This window comes from Nyctibius grandis, chromosome 2, assembly GCF_013368605.1.
Source record: "Nyctibius grandis isolate bNycGra1 chromosome 2, bNycGra1.pri, whole genome shotgun sequence".
Classification (NCBI taxonomy): Eukaryota; Metazoa; Chordata; class Aves; order Nyctibiiformes; family Nyctibiidae; genus Nyctibius; species Nyctibius grandis.
In genome coordinates, this window is record NC_090659.1 from 109,143,219 (window position 1) to 109,163,745 (window position 20,527).

The 20,527-nt window shown below is 43.7% G+C and overlaps 1 protein-coding gene across 1 annotated transcript; it reads right to left on the minus strand.

Moving 5' to 3' along the window:
- Positions 1-676: 676 nt before the first annotated feature.
- On the minus strand, positions 677-11,932 carry RAB39A (RAB39A, member RAS oncogene family). Its single transcript, XM_068424987.1, has 2 exons — positions 11,610-11,932; positions 677-3,476 (listed from the first exon to the last, which is right to left on the minus strand). Exons 1-2 carry the CDS (start codon positions 11,930-11,932, stop codon positions 3,050-3,052), a joined length of 750 nt encoding a protein of 249 aa, XP_068281088.1. The 3' UTR covers positions 677-3,049.
- Between the last annotated feature and the right edge of the window lie 8,595 nt (positions 11,933-20,527).

Genomic DNA, 20,527 nt, shown 5'->3' on the forward strand with positions numbered 1-20,527 from the left:
ATTTCATTCTAGTAACAATATTTGACTTTCCTTGGGGGAAAAAAGAATATACATGCACTGAACTATAATCCATTCTACAGCCTATTCAAGCTGTTATTTATATACTGTACTGTAAAGCATCTGAAAACAAAATTATGTATTTCAGCAAATCATCTATTTATCAGACATTTCTATTAACTGCAAGTGTGTAGTGAGAAGGTACAGTAGTGGTTTAATATATCATCAAGATAGACAATGTTTGAAGGTACATGTTAATCTACATTTTTAGGAATTACAAATAAGACAACTATGTGCACAGTACTGTAAAATGCAGTACGCTTCTCTGCTAGTTGCATTGACAATACCAGTTCCTTACACAGTTGAATCTGGTTAAAAGCTCTATTCCCAGTGTAATAAATGTGACACTACAGGTACAACATTGACAACAAAGATCATTAAGGCTCTGTTCTGATGATTGTTTTTTTCTCTGTGCATCCCTCCCCTCCACTTCTCTCTTCTCCCAGTCCCTTCCTGCCCACACACCTGATTTTTTTTTCATACAGAATGAAAAGTTCTTTGGCTCCAGAGTATTCAGGAAGAAGAGTTTAAGATAAAAGATTTTAACTTGAAAGTAATGAAATGTGTAATGAAATGTAGCTTCATAGTAATAGCAATACCTACTACTTATAAAGCTGTTTTAATTTTTTTATTTTTTTTTTTTGGTATGGCCGAAGAAACCAGTATCCACATCCTGTGGTGTTAAACACTCTACAACAGGTAGCACACAGAGAAAAGAGTCCAGACTGAAAATCATGAAGTCAGATTGGGTCTCAGCAGTCTCTGTGAATTCGAGGAAGAACAATCATCATCTTTATTTTTGAGATACAGAAGGTGAGGCACAGAAAACATAAATGCCTTGCTCAGAAACACACAGTGAATCAGTGGTAGACTTCGGGTCTGCTGACTCCCCCCACCACCAATTTATTTGTTGGCCCATTCTGTCCTCTTAAACAAGCAAGAGAAAATCTTCTGAGATACACAACATGGGCCTAGTATCATAGGGGAATCAGTGTCAAATGCACAGGCTGCACTACCTTTTGGCATCTGTAGTCATGTTTACTTTGTAAAAAGGGCCTAAAATGCCCTCAAATCAAAATGGATTGGCGTAAACGACTAATATACTTAGTTTAATAGAGAATCAGGCTCACAGCAATTACTTTGTGGCATGCTGAGACTAGAATTAACTGACTTTTAACTGCTAATGAATTAAGGCTGATTTCTGTTTATATTAAGGCCTTTGTATCCTTCTATGACAGTGTAACTGTGCCTCAGTGCAAGTGAGACTCAGGCTATTGAAAAAATTAACCTTTCAGTTCCCTTTGAAGTCAATAGTTTTAGTGGCCCTAAATGAATAAAATAACTGGAACCAAACAACCTGACTCTATACTACGGAATATTTACAAAAGGATTGTAAAAGGACCTAAAAGTAACCTGAGAGAAAAACAATTAAATATTTGTTGAAAAAAAAAAGTTAGATTGGATAGACTTGTTGCCTGGTCTTGAAAATGGAGAATTGTAACACGGTAACACACGTTTATATCAAGATAACTGGCTTGATGTTCGGTGGTTATGAGTATGCCCAGATAAATTGTAGATGCTTATCAACTCTGGAGATCAAGTAATCTTGTTATACTACTACTATAAAATAGAAATAGACTTATTTGGTATTTAAGTGCTAGACATATAGGGCATAGTTTGCACAAAGCTAGTGTGTGTTATATTCAGAGGAGTAGGAAGATGACCTCAAGCTCAGTAAAATGCTACATGATCACAGATTTTTCCTAGTATTATTGTTATTAAAAGCTATTATGTGTCACTTTCTTAAAATAGGGGTTCTCCAACTTTGCTCTCTGTATCCAAGCATTATTTTAGAAATTCTCTCCTCTCCAAACACTCTATTCATAACAGTTTTGGTTTTACAACCTTCATTTTTTAGATAACAGTTTAATATTTGCTGGCTGAGAATAAACCTGTCCTTGCTCTGTTCAAATTTAAGGCCTGGGTCCCCATGGGTTGCAGCACTTTTTAACTTATATTTACTTCTAGTTATAAGTAGATTTATTTTTTAAAGCTAATATGGAATTTATTTGTGTAAATTAACATAATTCCCTAGGCATCATAGAATCATTTTGGTTGGAAAGGACCTTTAAGATCATCAAGTCCAACCATTAACCTAGCACTGCCAAGTCCACCACTAAACCATGTCCAGTGGGGCTATGATAATTACCTAGCTGAGGATCCGGCCACCGAAATGTAACTCCAGTGGTTGGAAAATCTGTTTTGTATACAAGTCAAATAACAGATGGATCATATGTGGTGTTACATTTAGTTTCATTGGCAATTCAGAAAATATTTAATAATAAATTTCATTGCTTCTGTTCCCCATTTTTGTATACAAATAAATCATCTTTTCTAAAACATTCTTTTTCTTTAGTAAGGCTTGTATTCATAGTCATATCAAAAGTGTTTGCTATTGGAGCAATCTTTCAGCTTGCTTTCTTTAGAGTTATCTTTATTATGAAATTCTACAGCATTCTAAACTTTAATGGTCATTAGCAACCCTGCACTTGAGTAAAGAAACACATTAAAAAAGTGTAAGGTATAATATTTTCTTGTCCAAAACTAAGGCAGGATGAACAAAAGTAATAAGCTCATCTGATCCTCACCAAGCAAGCCTTGATTTTAAAGTATTCAAAATACAAAGCCCAAGAGAGGATGTCATCACGATGATTATTGCACTTTCTCAGTGTCTTGCTATAGGATTAGTTTTTCCTTTAGCAATATATAATTTCTTTTCCTGAAGACCACACAAAGTTATTGTACTCTGAAAAGAAAAGAAAAGCACTTAAAGTTTTATGAAGTTATGACCTAGACAAGAGTATACAAAACCAAATTACCATTCTATGATTCAGCTATGTCATGATCTAATATTGTTTCAGAATTATTATTCTCTTATTTAGGTTGGCATCATCTTCTGAACACTCGATGTGCTCTTTGGCATGCTACAAATTCAGCAGGTGCACTGTCTTCTGGGCTTTACAGCCTCTTCTGACGAATGTACAACATTTGGAACAAAGCCGCTCTTGACACCTTCCCATCCATCTTGTATTGAGATTTCTCCTTTTTTTACAAGTTCATAGATGTCTCGTGTAAGAATTGTAAAGGACTCTTCAACATTCGTGGCATCTTTTGCTGAAGTTTCTATATATTTCATACCACAGTCAGATGACAGTTTTTCAGCTTCTTCTCTTGTCACCTCACGCTGTGACACTAAGTCACATTTATGTCCTACTAACAGGAACACAATCTGAAAGGGCTGCACATGCATTTTTGCTTCTTCTAGCCAGTCTTTCACATGTTCAAAAGATCGTCGATTTGTGATGTCAAACACTAGTAAGCCACCCACAGAATTGCGATAATAAGAGCGTGTTATTGATCTGTGAAGGAAAAAACAGAAAAAGGAAAATTAAAATACATTTTCTCTTTATTCATAAATAGATTACTTTCCATATGGAAATGTGTTTTTAACTACACACAAAAATGTTCCTTTTTCATTTTATTCTTACATTCAAAAGTCACTTTCTAAACATTCTTGAAGCCAAAATCTCTAGTGCAAATTTTGAATGCTGAATTATTCTGCAAAGTACTCTTTATTAGCAAACTAATGTTCAATATCAGCAAACACATGTTCACAGAATAAAATATATATATTTATTTGTCAAATACCTGTTGGTGTTAAAGTCTGAGTCCTTCAGGTTTATACAAACATGCACTTCGCTTTGTTTTAATTAATTTCAAACAGAAATATGTAGGCAGATGTTGAGAAAGCTGGAGCCTAAGCTTGCCAGTGTACAAGCATATCCTTTTGTATTCCTTGCAGAAAAAATCTTTGATAGAAAAGTTTGTAAAGATAATCATAATTCTTTGTGCTTGCAGAATTCAACAGGTAACAGACTAACACAGGTTAGCAAGGAACACTTCTACCTCCAGCATCTCTCTCACACAAAGGTTCAAAAGCTCTTTGTAATTGCATTTACTCTTTTTTGGCATGAGACTTCCAGGACTGGAAACAGGTATTTTCTACTTTTGAGCCCTCTATGCTCCAGAGCATTCACTGGAAGGAATTTTGGAAGAAGAAAACTCTTCCTCTGGTTGAAAAGATTTTTAATATGCTCTAGAAGAAGAAAAAATGTTTGTTAGAATGCAGAAAGAGAGAAAGATACAGGGACTAAAAAGTGATTGTAAGTCTCTAATCATGAGCAATAGGGGAGGATGGAGAAGTGAGAAAAGACATTTTAAAGGAAGTGACAGCCTACCAAGGAGTGGACGCAAGCACTCATTACTAGCATAAATACATAGCTAGTGTATATACAAGTATTCTCCAACTGAAATGAGATACACGATCTCTATTAACAGTCATTATTTGAAATTATAATTTAGCCAAGGATTAATTCCATTTTATCTTATGATTATGAAGAGGATGCAGCCTCAAAACTTTTGGAATCAATCAGGTGAACTGCATCCAGTAACATATCTTTCCATAACAGTAGCTCCCTCTGATTTGCAGTTCATTGCATTTCATATAGTGTTTTTGAACAATAACAATTTGAACAGAGAGGTATAATCAGTAGCAGTAGTCGTACTGCAGATAGGCAAGTGCACAGCTAGATAAGGCTTAGGTTTCTTGGCATATCTAAATTCATTTAGCCACAGAAAACGGCATTTGAAATGGTTTTATTCAGATAACAGGGAGGGATTGTTTGTCCTAATGTTTAGAAAGATCTTTTCTACGTTCCCAGCAGTAGGGTCTATGGAGTGTCTCTCTGAACAGTTCAAATGTGAAGACAAAAGGATCTCACCCTCAAATTAATTCGAATAGCCTGGGTATGAATAATGACACGTGGTTTTCCAAAATTATTTGAGACCATAAATGAGGGGTGTCACGTTTTGTGAAGTATTAAATAAAGGTGCCATAAAGATCTGTTTCAGGTTTTCTTAAAGATTTTTTTGCTGTAGAGCAGTTGCAAGCACAAATGAGTACATTAAAAGAATTCAAGTAGTTCTAGGAAGAGCGGAAGTGGGTGACAAAAAAGGGATTCAATTTGGAGAAGTGGAAGCTAATACAAGCTATTTCCATTAAAAAAAAAATCTTGAAAACAGTTATGTTAAAGAAATGCATTAGCCAGGGAAGAAAGCAGGTTAGTATTGAAAATGCAGTGCATCATTTACCAATCATTTCTCTATAGAACAATGTTATATCATATGTCTATGAACTGGAGTACTGAAAAACAGCCCTCCATGTGTTACTGGGTGCTTATACACAGCAGTCAGAACCCTCATCTGTTGTAACTCACTTCTGCAGAGATATGCTAATTTACACTAGCTGATGATCTAAACCATTATATTTAATTATGTTTATGTATTGCCTGTAACGGAGATGATTAAAAAGCATCTGTAACTTTGGGCTGTACATCGCAAAAACCGTGTGAATATATGGGAGAGACAGCAGTCGTTTTTTTCTATATTTTTGGTATGTATAATTTGAAATTAGTTTTCTCATTGTCAAAAAGAGGTTGATATACTAGACAGGCTTTAGAAAACAGTAACAAAAGAAAAAAGTAACACAAAAAGTTTTAAAGATACATATGATACATATGGTATCATGTTATGTGATTGTCTAACATCTGAGAAAAGGATGATGTTTGTTAAAATATGGTCTACAAATATTTGAATAGTTTTACGATTAAGGTGAGTTATTATTTGCAGTTATATTTTAAAAGAAAGTGTTTCTGACAAATAAGACAAAATTTTGAAGCAGAAAGTTTAGGCCATCAACTGGGAAAAACATCCGGGCACGTGAATGTGGTTGGTTGTTTGACAGTATCTGAAACACCTTACAGATGCAAAATATTTGACTTAAATATGACAATCCGACTAGATTAATCATTAGACATACATTTTTAGTAGACAGCTTAGAGTTATTGGGACAATGAACTGCGTGAAGTGGATGTACTTCTGCTCACTTATGCCCTGTATCACACCTAGAAAGAAAGAAAGAGCATTGATTTTTAGACGGTCTGGTAGGTCTTTCTGCCTTTTGTTTTAGTTTGTTTTTTTCTTTATAAAACTAAGTGCAAAGGCAATTTTCCCCTCATTAATATTTCGCTAAAGATTACAGGACTTTTAAGGGCCTTCAACAAGACTTAGGGAGAACTGTAACAACAACATCTGAAGTTGTGCTCCACTCAGCTGCGTATCTAACCACAGTGCCTGAACAAGTTCCCCAGGGACCCAAGCGCTCTGCCTCTGTGCAGGCTGCGAGCTGCTCAGCGGGGACAGCCCTGCCTTCCCTCTTAGCTCAAGTCTGAGCTGAAAACAAACCATTGCTCCAGGTGGGTGCCCAGAAGGGTTCTGCTTGGGAAGGCTTCTCAAGAGCATGCCAACACCCTCAGATGGGTTCAAGCTCCTCACAAAATGCAGAGGAACCTTCTTTTAGCACAGTGGAGGTACCTATCTTTCACACAGATTCCTCGCGCACTACTTCATAAGGCACAGGTCAGTGTTCACCGAGTCCATGGTACAGAGGCCGTACAAGGGGTTTTGCTCAGAAGACATACAGCTTTATAGACCTTACAGATCATGTCGACGTACTGCATATGTCCTCACTGAAAAGCTTGATGGTGAGAGTGCGTGGTAGGCAACAAAAGATAAGGAGGGCTGACAGGAAAAGGCTCTTTATGCAACAGCTGATAGACTTGTAGATCTCCTTGGGAAAGATGTTATGAATGCAAAGAGTTTACCTGTATTCCATGGAAGACTGAACAAGTACTGAACAAGAGACTGAGTGAGGTTTAGCAAAAGGACAAACCCCATCAGTCTCCAGAAGTCCCTCAAGTTAAAAGTACAGGCTAGCAGAGTACTCAGGAGAATTCAAAGACTCTATCAGAGACAAGAATCTGAGTGCAGACTACAGACAAAATCAGACTGGCCTTTCTTGTGTTCTTTCCCAAGCAGGGAATCCACTTACATGATTATACACACTTTGCAAGTTTTTCAAGTCAGGATGAGGAATTGGTGACAGGTCAGGTTTGATGTAGTCCAACTTATTCATAAAGGATATCCAAATTTCCATTTCTCAAATTATCCCCATGCAGACCCCAAATTCTTGTTGAAATGATGGCTTCTCGTGTAAGCTTTGGTTCAGCTAATTAATGTCATTAAACTAGCATTATGGAAGGGAATGTGTTACTTGCAGCACCATGATCAATTTTCTGTGGGGAAGGAGGGAGAGGGGAGTACTTCCTTTAGTAGAGGGAAAGCCTTAACTCAGGGACAGGGTGGGATCAGAGTGAAAAAGTAATGGCCAAAGAGCCACCTTTCTTCTAAAATTGGGGAGACAGCAATGAAGCCTGACATCTTCCAGGAAACCAGTCAGAGGAAGTGCTGGCTGGAAGTGGGAAGCAGAACTTATTTCGGATTTAGAATCTGGAAAATCTGCCTGTGACTTAGAATGAAAGTGAACCGAACTCTTAAATCCATCCTTGAATCTGTCTTTATTCACGTGTCTTATCTCTCTGCCAAAACCACTTTGTTTTTCTTCTATTCCTTTGTGCCCAGTACTTCCTCGCTGCCTCCTCTCTCAGTGTCTCTTTCACAGAAGACGCTGAACCCGTCTCAAAGCCATAGCTAATGGAAGTGCCCAAACCACTGCGTCTGCCTGGGCCTTTGTTCAAGGAGCAAGCTGAGATTTCAGGAGGGAGTTTGCTACATTCTGTGGTGACACCAAATGAAAGGAAACAACCCTCCTACTTAAGAGAGGTGTCTGTAACCCCTCGGTGACCGGAGCCCTACGTGGCTGTGCAGCTCCTCCTGCTTCAGTCTAGAGTACACATGTCACACCAGCCACTGATGATGGGTGTGCTGCAGCCTCTGGTCAGTCCACACTAAATATGTGAACTATTATGTCATCTTTGCCTGAGAGTTACAAAAACTGATGTAAGCATTATTGAAAAGGTAATTCTTATTTTCTCCCCCACTCCATATAAATAAAACAGAGATTACAAAGCTCCTTATCTATGCTGCTGTCAAATACGGACTGTCCTAGCATCTTCAAGACCATCCTAAGTTTTTATTTTCCTCAAGAATACTTGTATGAATAATATTTTTGCTCATTTCATATAATGCTTGGCATTTGTAATAAATGAAAGGTAAATACAGATAAAGGGTTGGAGAAAATATTTTTTTCCCTATTAGAACATTTGCAAAAGGTAAGACTGCATTAAGTATTAAAATGGGACCATGACACTTTGGTATTGAATGCTGTAAGGTTCCTCCAGATGGTTCTGTATTTGATATTGCTGGAGGTGAGACTGCTCCTCAAGAAGTTATATGTTGTGATGTACAATAATGATATGTTAGAATGTTTTTTTCAAAGGATAACTTTGAAGTCTTTAGTTTTAATTGGGAATATTTGTTAAATGCAGATCCTAAATTCTTTTTGAAATTATGACTTCCCATGTAGAATATGTGTTGGTTCTGCTAATTAATTTGCCTAAACTAGCATTATGGAAGGGGAAAACACTGTCTAGAACGGAAGTCATCCTCTTAGCTTAATCTAAGTATTAGGTTAAAGATGTAAGACCTTAATTAATACTCTCAAGGAAAGCCTTGGTAAGATGATGGCCACTGAACAATTGTTTCTGAAAATGAATTAGAAGATGTATTAATCACATCAGTCGATGGCTTTAGGGTGACTTTAAATCGGTCACAGTGTTTGTTTCTCATTATCATCTTACTGATCTTTACCAGATGAACCGAACTTTCACTAAAAGCTTTATCTAATTTTGAAGACTTATTTTTATACTATGACTAAAGACTACATCGTAATGGTATTAATTTTGAAAATACATATTGCTTACTCAAAAAGAAGAATAAGGAGAGTGTTTTATTTTCAAACCATGTGTTAGAATGTATCTAATATCATAATCTACTAAAAAGTGGGTTAATGTAATTGAGGCATCCCCATGATATTTTGCCCCTGCGTTCTTGAAATGAACTCTCAGTCTTAGTACCACTACCAAGCACTTTATAGCCTTGGAAGTTTCATGACTTAAATTTATTGTTGGATTTAAATACAGGAAAATTAAATAAACAAAAATAATCACAGCAAAGTAGATGATGTGAAACAGCCAAAGCAGGAGGTTGCTCTGAATGACAACTAATCTCAAGATAGAAAGAAACCTAGGGTGAGGATTACTTTGAGAATGCAAATAGTGCATGTTAAAGATGGTTTCTAAGACCACGCATGAAATCCAGTTCAAATACAGCAGCATCAATGAACTAGACGAATGTAAGAATTTTTCCAAAACAATTTCTCCAAGAAAATAAGTGCTCTCTTTCAAGAGAGTGTGATGGCAGGTGTGTCACACCTTACTTTAACCCTGGGAATGTCCCTAATGCCTGGGACCAAAAGAAGGGGGTTATTATGCAGCCAGTAGTTTGCTCTGCACACAGGGAGCTCTCCAAGGAGCTTTAAAGCCAGATTTTACCTCCTCTAAAGTCCCAATGCAAGTGAACCAGAGAGGAATCAGGAATCAGGAGTGCAAACTGCTTGGTGTTCCACAAATTAGATTACTTCTTGGAATAATTAGTTCCTCTCCAAGACTATCTTTGCTTGTGATCTGCAGTCTTCTCCATTAGCAGAGAACAGAATGTGCAAGATTTTAACCCATGATGTATAATTTAATAAAATATTTATAATTTACTTGAGTAAGCGTAAAACAAACTATATGATAAACGCTATTTGGTACATCAACTGACAAGAAACTCTTCGCAGAAAAACACAGATGTTTAAAATAACTTCCTTCAGTTTGTATCTTCTGGGTATTAGAAAAAACACAGATGTGTACTAATGGTAAGTTTTAAAGGAACTGACTGCATGACTCATCACTGTATATCCCCTGAGCTTTGCCGGTTAAAGGGTGGCTATCATTGGATTTCAAATGTATGCAAAACTCTCTGCATTTGCATTCCTTTCAGTCAAGTGCCTTGTCATTGGCCATCCCAGCTATTTGTCAGCAAATTCAAAATACAGAGATTATACGTTCTTAGTCACTTGTTTACAAGTATTTTACATTCTTTGCTGGAAAGCACAAGGAGATGAAAAATGCTCAGAGCTTGCCATTATCAGTTAATTTCGTTGCTAACCCTTCAGAGGCCTGCCTGCAAAAATATGTATAAAGTTGTGACTCATGCAAGCCCAGGAAAAGTTTTTTCACTGTTGTTTCACTGTAATGCTTGTTATTGAAAAAAAAAAAAGGGCTGGTGTCCCCTGGTAAGATAGTGAAATCCCACCTCTTCAGCTGAGCATGAGACTCTGCACAACTGTTGCAGCGGAAGACAGGGAACATAAAAGAATTGATTCTAGCCGGTGAAGAGACCCATTTCAACCCTACTGTTAGCATCCCCATAACAAGCGTGGGGTCAGGTACCACATATCGCAACAGATAGATGGGCTACGCATTAACCTCCCACCCGAGTTCATACCTACTGAAACCCAAGTCCAAACTAAAATCCATACACAACTTGCCTGACGTGGCAAGCACTACAGGTACAACAGAGCCACGAGAGTAAGTGAATGGTAGTACCAGTTTGTATGTTGGGGAATGACCATGACTCTTTAGGAGCAGGAAAAGAGGGCAGTTTTGCTACCTGTTTGTGACAGAGAGGAGAAAGGAGGTGATTTAGTACTCAGTGCAGCATTTGAGTTAGTTTAGCTACACTATAAATGATAGAGGTATTAGTGAAGACTCCTGGCAACCATCAGTGCAGAGCAGGTGCAGAAGGCAGATAAAACACTAATAAGGGACTGTAGCTGGCTGCCTGGTGGCTTCCACACTGCCAAGGCTGCACTGGCGCTTGCAGTGCTGCTGTGCCGGAAGGAGAAAGAGCAGGGAGGTGGCCTGGTCTCTCCGGATTGCATGGGAGGGAGAGTTACAGCAGAGGAAAACACTGCAGGGGAGGATGAGTGCTGAGGTGATGACAAAGTAAGAATTGCAGAGTGAAGCAAGGGCCTCCTGCTGCAAAGAAGGAAAAAAATGCAGAGGAGAGATTGCTACCCTAGAGCCAGGACTCCAGGGCAAAGATAAGGGAGGGAAGGAGAAACAGGACAAGGCCACTTGTTACCCCCTGGTGTGAGCTGGGAGAGGAAGGGTAGCTCTTCCCTGGTGGGTGTGAAGGGAAAGGGTGGGGAAGGAGGAAGCTCCTGGGGGGCAGTGGGGCGAGAGGGACAGTGGGCCACAGGGCTGGGGCGCACTGGCAGGCAATGGGGTGGTGAGGCTGGATGGCAATGGGGTGGAGGGCTTGTTTGCGGCACAGCAGCCAGATGGGTGCCGAGTGAGACATGCTGGGGAGCAAGGCAAAGTCCTCGGGGGCAGGAGATGTGTCGGACGGTGCGGGTACGGTGCCGGGCGGGCGGCGGGGGCCGAGGCTCCGGGGCAGGGTGTGGCCGGGGCCTGCAGGTTTGGGGGGCGGACGGGATGGGGTGGGGGGGAAGATCCCGGGTCCCGTACCTGAACCGCTCCTGCCCCGCCGTGTCCCAGAGCTGCAGCTTGACCCTCTTGCCGGGCTCAATCTCCACCAGCCGGGAGAAGAAGTCCACCCCCACGGTGGGGTCGGAGTGCAGCGGCCCCGGGAAGCGGCCCTCGGTGAAGCGGTGCAAGAGGCAGGACTTGCCCACGGTGGAGTCGCCCAGCACGATAAGCCGGAACTGGTAGATCCAAATCGCCGCGTCCATGGCGGCCCCGGCCTGGCCCGGCTCCGCCTTGGGGCTCTTCCTGGGGCTCCTGCGTGGCCGGTGCCTGCACCGCGCTCCGATCGCCCCAACGCCCGGCATCGGCGCAGCGGGCGGGCGGCGTCGGGGTGTGCGCGGGGCCCGGGGAGCCGCTCCCGCGGGTGCAGGGACGGGGCCCCCGTGCCGGCCGCGCCGAGCAGGGCGGAGGCGGCGGCGGCGGGCGGGCGGAGGCCGGGTCCCCCCGCCCCGCTCCCGGGGCGCCGCGCCGGGCTCCCCCGGTGGCTGCCCGGGCGGGGCAGGGCGGGGCGGGGCGGGCGGTGCCCGCGGGCGCTGTCCCTTCAGCACCGCGCTGCCCCGCTCCCGCCGCCGGCCCCGGCTCTCGGGCCGCGGCTCCGCGCCCCCGCCCCGGCTGCCCCCGGCCCTCCCGCGGCGGGGGGCGCGCTGGGGCCCGCCTCTCCCGCCCGTTCTGCGGTGGCGCGGCCGAGCCGCCCGCCGGGGCCTCCCACCGTGCCGTCATGTGCGCGGCGCGACGCGGCGGGGCGGGCCCTCCCCCGCGGCGGGCAGGGAGCGCGGCCCCGGGCCCGCCGCCCGCCCCACGGCGGCTCTGCGGAGGGGACCGCCGGCCGCCCACCGTCGTACTGCGGCAAGGACGCTGCCCTGCAGCTCCAGCCCGTGCCCAGGGTCCAGCTCACCCGGCAGAGCAGCATCTCCCGTGGGCAACAAGTGTGTGTGTGTGGGAGGTCCAGGAGAAGGGGGAGGTTGGGGGGGAACTAGGCCGGCCTGAAAAATCGCGTGGGAGAGAACCGGGCTGTTTAAGCGTGAGATTTGCAAAGAAAAGTGGGAGCAGTGGGAGCAAGTACTGGGGAAGGAGCAGAGGAACCAGATGAGCAGGTGAAAAAGGGGCAGGGAGCTGAAGAAAACTGTCCGGTGGGGTAGGAGGTGGGCAGGGGCTGGCTGGAGGAGTGCGAGCTGGAAAGGAGATGGAACAAGTAGAGGAACAAGTGCCAAGTGGTAAAGATGCGCTGGGCAAGTGGCGAAAGGGAAAAGGAGAGTTAGCGAGCTAGATATTACCAGAGAGAACCGTGCAAACCGTCTTGAGAAAAGGCATAATACTGGAAATAGGCTCTTCGTTTCCTGGTGGAACAAACTGCACGTATTGGGCCTCTGTGAAAGTACCTTTACCTACTGTAACAGAACAATTCTGTCAGTAGAGATGCCCGACGGAGAAATTTCTTTGCCCCCCTGGGATAATCAGCTAAGTATCATGTTATGATAAATCTGCTGAGCAATAGATTCCTCAGATTTCTTTTGAAGTCTCAGAACCTTGTGGATAACAAACACTAACAGGCCTCAGATGGCTGGTAAGGGCATTAGAGCCAAATAAGCAGAAATCCTAGGACTTCTGGTAAACAGAATTGCATCAGCTTCTTCTGCAGATTGGGCTGGGGTGAGGGAGGCGGGGGCAGAGAGCCTGAGAACCAAGCAGAGAAGGCTGGGTGAGCTGGGAAGTAGGCTGTTGCTGGCAGAAGGTCAGCAGCAACTGGATACTCTTATGAATGGGCACTTTGATAGTGAAAAGGACAGGGAGAGGAAAAGGGTGACATTTTTTTTCCCACAGCCTGCTGTTTTCCTCTGTTAATGTCGGTCACAGACGCAGCTAAAACCGTAACTACCTGTGGCTGGGTAGAGGCATATCTGAAACCACATTTCTTTTGTAACTCTGTGGGGCAGTTTGTTATGACGAGTATTCTCATTGCCTGAGTCTGGTTTTGTTATTCCAATGTGTTACGTGATCACCAGTGTGAGACCAGTATGTTTCCTCACATAGGCTTAGGTAGAGCTTGCAGCTCCACAGCATGAATGAGTGAGACCAAGGGCACCTTCACCTGACTAAGGGCAGGGTGAAGTCAGAAGAGGGGTTTCCATGCGCCGCTCAGGAGATCATGTCCTCCAGCCCCAAAATGAGTCGGGCTGGGATGTGCAAGCGTGGCTGGCCTTAGGAGACTCAGACGGGCGACCCCAGAAGCTTCCAGCAGAGACTTGGCGTGGCAGCCCAGAATCTATAAAAGGCACAGCCAGAGCTGCCAGAGGGATCTATCTTGCTGTGCGTGATGAGCTGAAGCTGCAGGATGCCGCCAGCTCCAAGAATCTGGACTCTCCAGGGACCTTTTGGGCTGGCCAGTCAGTCCCCAGGACTTAGAGACTGTGTGTCTGCGTGTTTCTCCAAGTGTGTTTCCCCCTGAACCCTGCACATTTCTCCCCTGTACTTTCACCAGCTATTCATGTAAAAAATAAATTGAACATAGGTTGTACTTGACTAGTTGCTCCTCTGAGTAACAATTAAAATAAAACAATGTTAACTCAGATAAATGAACGTTCAGAAGGGTAAAATCATTCCAGTTCTTGCAGTTCTACATGAGACATGATTACAGGTTTCTCCTAAGGATCTTTTCTAAGTGTTCTGACAAAAGTGGCACTTAGATACATGAAGTATTTGCATGTGAAACAGAGATGTGAGGTACGTGATATCGGTAGCTCTGATACTTGCTGAATGTGAACAGGGCAAAATTTTAGGTGAACTTTGCCCATTAAATAATATCTAGATCCTGCATGGATCACCACCCTGGCTAACACCCACAGGTCTTCAGAGCCTAAAGTATGTGCTCTCCAGCTTAGATGCACAGCAGCTTGCTGTCTTTTGCACATCTGGGCTGGAAGAACCTCGCACTAATGCATTACACAGCTCATTTCATACCTAACAGGTGAGCAAAGTCAACTTGCCTATGGCATTTATAATTGAGCTAAATATGTTTGCAACTATTTTCAGGCTTCCAGAGTCTGGTCTGTCTAGCTAAGCTTGTCATTGTAGAAAGACAGTAGTATATAAGTGCATATATATCCAAAGCACAACCTTGTACCTTTATTTGGACCTTTTGAGTGTCATATGTTAAATGCTACCTAGGGAACCTGCATTTTTCATGTCTGCTGTGGAGTGGACAAGGTGGCTGAATTTTATCTCCAAGTCATTCAGTTTTTGTTAGTTTACCAGTGGGTACAGATGCCCTGACAACATGCAGTCCATCACAAAGATCTCTGACCAGCAGTCAGAAGAAGCAATCAAAAATAGGTATACTTTACAGACTTGGAATGGTTAAAGTGGAGAGGTTAAAGCAGCAACACGAACCTCACCTTCCCTCAGACAGTTTCCACCACCTGAGCTTTGGCAACTTGAATCTGCTCTTCCCAGGAAGGTGCATCAAACCTAAATTCTGGGAAATAATAAAAAACCCAAACAAATCCAAACCTCCAAATCTACTTCATTATTAGCTAGGTGACTGCACTAAGCCATAAATCCAAGACCTCGCAATCTAAAAATTCCTAATTTCTTTCCACATTTTTGAGTTGACATGGATTTTTCTCAACCTTTGATAAGTGGATAGATCAGAGAGCTCCTGAAGAATGTGCACACATGATTACATGGAGGCTTAGAGAAACATGGACCAAAGTAACTGATTCTCAACCCCAGTCAACCTGAGACTGAGAAACTATGCTTTCTGTTGGCCCCCAAGAACCTAAGAGAACTGAGGGACCAGTCTGGAAGCAAGATGCTATCCATGCCTGTTTTAATTGCCTAGGCTATTGGTCTGGAGGCTGATACAGCTGCTCATTTTCAACACAGAAAAAGTTTCAATAGATGTAAGCTGTTGGAAGATGTTGGAAGTGCCGGTCTTTCTTAGGGTTATGCTCCATTTGGGAGCCAGCTTGGCCGAAAAGGTAATTTGGTGCAGTATGTGGATCCTTGAGCTAAGATCTGCTTTGGAATGGTTCCTAGCAAATTCAGCCCTTAGAAGAAATGACAGAGAACAAATGTTAAAGGCAGTAAGAGTGAGAAGCCCTTGTGTTTTGTTTTTGTAGAAAAGAAGATGTAGGAGACCTGTTCCGGTGTGAGGTCCATCTAGGCCATTATCTCTTCTGAGATTGCTGGTGAAAGTATGTTAGTACTGGCAAATGTGGTGGAGGACACTGGACCCACTTTCAGAGACATCACAGTCTACACTGCGACCTTATTTGATGCTGTAAGTGAAAGATAACTCCTGTTCCAGTGGTCTTTGTAAAGTCAACCTGAGAGGTGTGTTTTGAGCAAGTGCAGGTGAAGTAATTTTGGATTGAGTAAGGATGCTTCTTTTTTGGAGAAGACTGTACTGTGCAGGCATGTATGTCAGTGTGGGCACTCCCGCAAACATCAAGGTGGATTAGCCAGTGAGTAGGATAAGAGGCTTAGGAGCCATGTGTTGGAGCTGCCATCGGTCTGGGCTGGATACTGGAGAGACGAGAGTGGTCTGACAGTTGGCTCCTGGAGGGACCAGGAGGTTTAAGCCAATTACTGGAGAGACCATGAGGACAGGTGTCAACCGAGACCCATCTGCATGTATAGGTCTCTGTGCATGAGTCAAAGGGAGACTAGGGGATCCATGGACAGTTACTGGGGAGATACATAATGCATATATGTTGATGTTGTGTGGGGTCATGCAAAGTAAGCTGGAAAGCCAAGGGTCCAGGGTCAGTTACTGGACAGATTCAGTGTCTAAGGCTAACTAGTGGAGGGATCCATATTGTATGTACGTACACATTTCACACTAACAAACCTTTAACTGCCAAAGAGGGGGACAAGATCAGGCTATGCCATCTGTGCTTGGTGGTCAGCTATGTATATGCGTGTGTATATGTGTGGCCCACATATACACATCTGTGGGCCTATTTGGAATACATGCAATAGGCCACCTCACCACTGACTGCATCTGGCAACACGGAGCTGCAGCAGCCTTGCCTTTGTTGAGCTACCAGATTTGGCAATCCTCAAGCCAATGAGTTTCTCTCACAACATAGAAAGAAGCTCCAGCATGCGCAGATGAGTGACTCTGCACTAAGTACACCATTCTCACCACACCCTTCCCAAGCGCTCCAAGGCCCAAACCCAACAGAGCTCTTCAAGCTTTCTCAGGTGATGTGCTGCCCAGTGAGACAGGGAAGACATGGCCATTCCTTCCTGGGATTTGATGCACCAGTTACAGAAGGCAAGATGAGCATCTCATTGTGTGGCAGGCAGCAGGAGCTCAGGTCCTCTGTGACAACTGTTTAGATAGTCTTCTATCAACTGCTTACTATAATCAGAGGTCACCAAAGAGCACTTCTCCTTCAAACATGGGGAATCAAAAGATCAAATGGGCAAGAAAATGGCAACCAGTTCTGGGCAGTGGGCCACCTGCACTACCCCTGGGCCAGTGCAGTAAACACGTTGGATTATAATGCATTGCCAGGGCTGGTAGTCAGCAGGCTGTTCCTCTAACACATTTGAGCAATCTCTCTATGGGGACAGGAGATATAGGGGACTGTTTATCTTAATGACTTACTACCACAAGGTGGGCAGATGATTCCAGAGTGTATTTCTCTACAGTGCTTCTTTTTGCTACTGCAAATTTTTCCTCAGCTCACAACAGCAGCCTCCAGCTATTGCTGGGTGATGTGACTTTGGTTTCTGGTCTGCCTCACTGTTGGTGAGGGCTTGCTCTAGCAAGAAGAAGAACTAGAGTGGAATCATAGAATCATGGAATCATTTAGGTTGGAAAAGACCTTTAAGATCATCAAGTCCAACCATAAAAAGGAAGGAAAGCACATTTTTACTTCCAAACCCCAGTGGACAACAGCAGCGCTACTGTGTTCTCTGTAAAACCTGTTCCCCTGCCAAGTATTGAAAGGGGTGAGGAGCTTTTGGCCCCCTGTGGGGAAACAGCACAGGCCATGTGCTAAACTATGACTGACTAGGAAGATCTCAGAGTTCCCTTCTCAGCCATACAAAAAGTACAGTGCAAGTGTGCAGAGATGTATGCAGGGAGGCAGAGAAAGGGATGAAACAGGCAGGATTGGAAGAAAGCCATACATAACTTTCTAGAGTACTAAGGCTAGAAGTGGATGCACCCTGGCCTCTGTTCAGATGAGTATTTGTCTGTATGGCACGTGCAATAGCCATTTAATCCACCAACAAAAGGTCACTATGAATGCAAAGCAGCAGAATAGTGCTGAAACTTCAACTCGCAAAATTTATTTATAGTGTAGAAGTGCACAAACAGAATTTGTAATTCTAGCTAACTTGAGAAATTAAAGATCTCTGCAGCATGTCCAACATCCTCACAGTTCTTAAAATATACCTACTCCATAAAACAAAGGTGTAACATCTGTGTATCTGTAATGTTTCCATGTGTGTGTATTACTGATTTAGCAGAATTCACATTCTAACATTTAGAGTATGAGGATGAATGTTGAAGATTTTCATGGATAAGCAAACAGTGAAAATACTTTCCCTTCCTCAAAACATATGCTATGGTCTGGCATGCTGAACAGGTGCGATATATACCGAGTAAATTGCTCTTCACTCTTTAAAAATCAAACATTACCAATGAAAGCATTTGCCTTTTTTTTTCATTTTCATAATCATTCTTATAGGAACTTTCAGACTTTTATCTTCTTAATTATCACTTAAGTTGTCACACATATCTTTCTTGGAAGGAAAGGTTGTTTCTTTGAAACTGTTAAGGACCTTTGCAATTTCATAATTTTGTTCAGTGCTTATTTCATGACTGCCTCAAAATTGTTTTATTGTCAAGAGAAAAAGAATGCAAAACACAGCAGTTAAAATACCCAACTAATGATGTTTTTCCTTTCTCCCTTTGAATCTACCTGGGTGGCCCTTCTCTACACAGACGCTAGTCCAATAGGGCTGCTAGTGTAGCCAAAGCAGAGAAATGTAGCACTGTCTAGAAAGTCAAACATCTTATATAAGTAACAAGATCCCAAATTTGCTAGGAGGTGAGAAAATGAAGTCCACTGTGGTTTCAGCATTTCTCATTAGAGGGCTCTTAAACCTCATTACTTCCAGGTTGGTGACTAAGACCATTGATGACTGTGGTCACCAGTGCTTACAACACAGTATCAGCTCTGCAATATTGCATACTGGTATTTAATTTTGGGTATATTGCGGAAGACTGTTTTGACTATTTAGTAATAATGATCAGTAAGGAGTAGCCATTAGCGGGAATGTATTAACAAATATTAATTGGATAAAGTTTTAAAGTTTAGAACTGACCTGTCAATTTTCTAAGCACTCATAGTGAACCCTGGCACACACAAATATGCATATAAATATACACACACACACATACATTTGGATACAAGCAAGTGACAATGTTTTTGTACTTTTATCAGCATTTCAGTGACCATAGGCAGTACTTCCGTGAAAGCAGCCCCACCAACCCTTGCACACATACGTGCACAGGTCATGACGAATTGGTGAGGAAAGCATTCTGCATGGTACCTAGGGGTGCACTGGCACAGCACGGTATCGAACAGGACTGCATGCATCTCCTGCACGGGAGTCCGGCTTTGCTCCTATAGCTACTTTCATCTTCCTGCTACGCAGCACAGGCCCCTCTGAACCTTCAGGAAGACACACTCCCACTACTTCAGTGCAGGCCTAGGGCACAGACCCTGCACCCGCACCCCACTGCGCACACCCGGGGGCTGTGAAGTACGAGGCCCGACACGCAGCGGTACCCCCACACCACAGAGCAGCGCCCCGCGCTGCCCACTGAACCCAGCCTCCCTCAGACACGGGCACGGAGGACGACGGGCCCCAGAGAGCCCAGCGCATGCAGGGCCGGCCGGCGCAGGGGTTCAGCTCCGGCCCTTCAGCCCTCCCCGCCCCCTCGGCCCCGCAACCTACGCCCCAGCGGCCGCGCACGCGCCCCTCCCGCCGCTCGCGCTCGGCCCAGCCCCGGCGGGGCGGTGCAGTGCAGCGAGGAGCGCGCATGCGCCCAGCTCCCGCGGCCCGGCGGGCTGCGCTGCGCTGCGCTGCGCTGGGGGCGCCGTTGTAGCGCGAGGGGGCGCCCGGCGCCGCCGTGAGGGGAGCGCTCGGCCCCCGCCGCGCAGGACGGGCAGGCGCGGGGGGGGTGAGGAGTTCTGAAAACCCGTCATAAAGTTCACGTAGAGCTTTTTAAAAACAAACCTTTTAACACAGAATAGTAGAAAAAGTCCATGGTTTACCTGCCAAAATCTACGCCTTGCCTTAAAAGCGTGTGGTGTTCAGCCCATCGTGTCTCATGGAACACGCTGGGTTTACGCGGATGTATAAGCAATAATTAAGCTTGGTAAGAAGCTGTGATGATGTGTTGTGCTAGTGGTGTGCTATGCCAGAGGTGTGCCCGCATGTTTGTGACCAATGGCATTTTAAAATGGAAAAAGCACGTTGACAAAGTATTTTTTGCTGAAGCCAATGGGAAAACCCTTGGTGCTGAGGGGATTCTCAGTGGTTTTCAGGATCAGACCCACAGACAGGTTTATAGGTGGATCATTTTTAGAAAACACACTTTTTCCAGAAATAAATTCCAATTACTGTGGTTAAGATGCATTTCCCCCACTGTCTTCTCTGAAGTTTCCCCAAATTACAGCATCACGTTCACTGCGCTAACAGAAACACCATAATGAACGTTTCTTAGTACAAGCAGTTGTCCATATGAGACTATCAAACAGTTTGGAAGACAATTACTCAGCTGCTTTCAAGAGGGTTGTTTTATGAACACAGGCCCCCTTTCTGGGAAGTGCTAAGTGTGCACAGCTCTCCTCTTGGCTTCACAGGTCAATCAC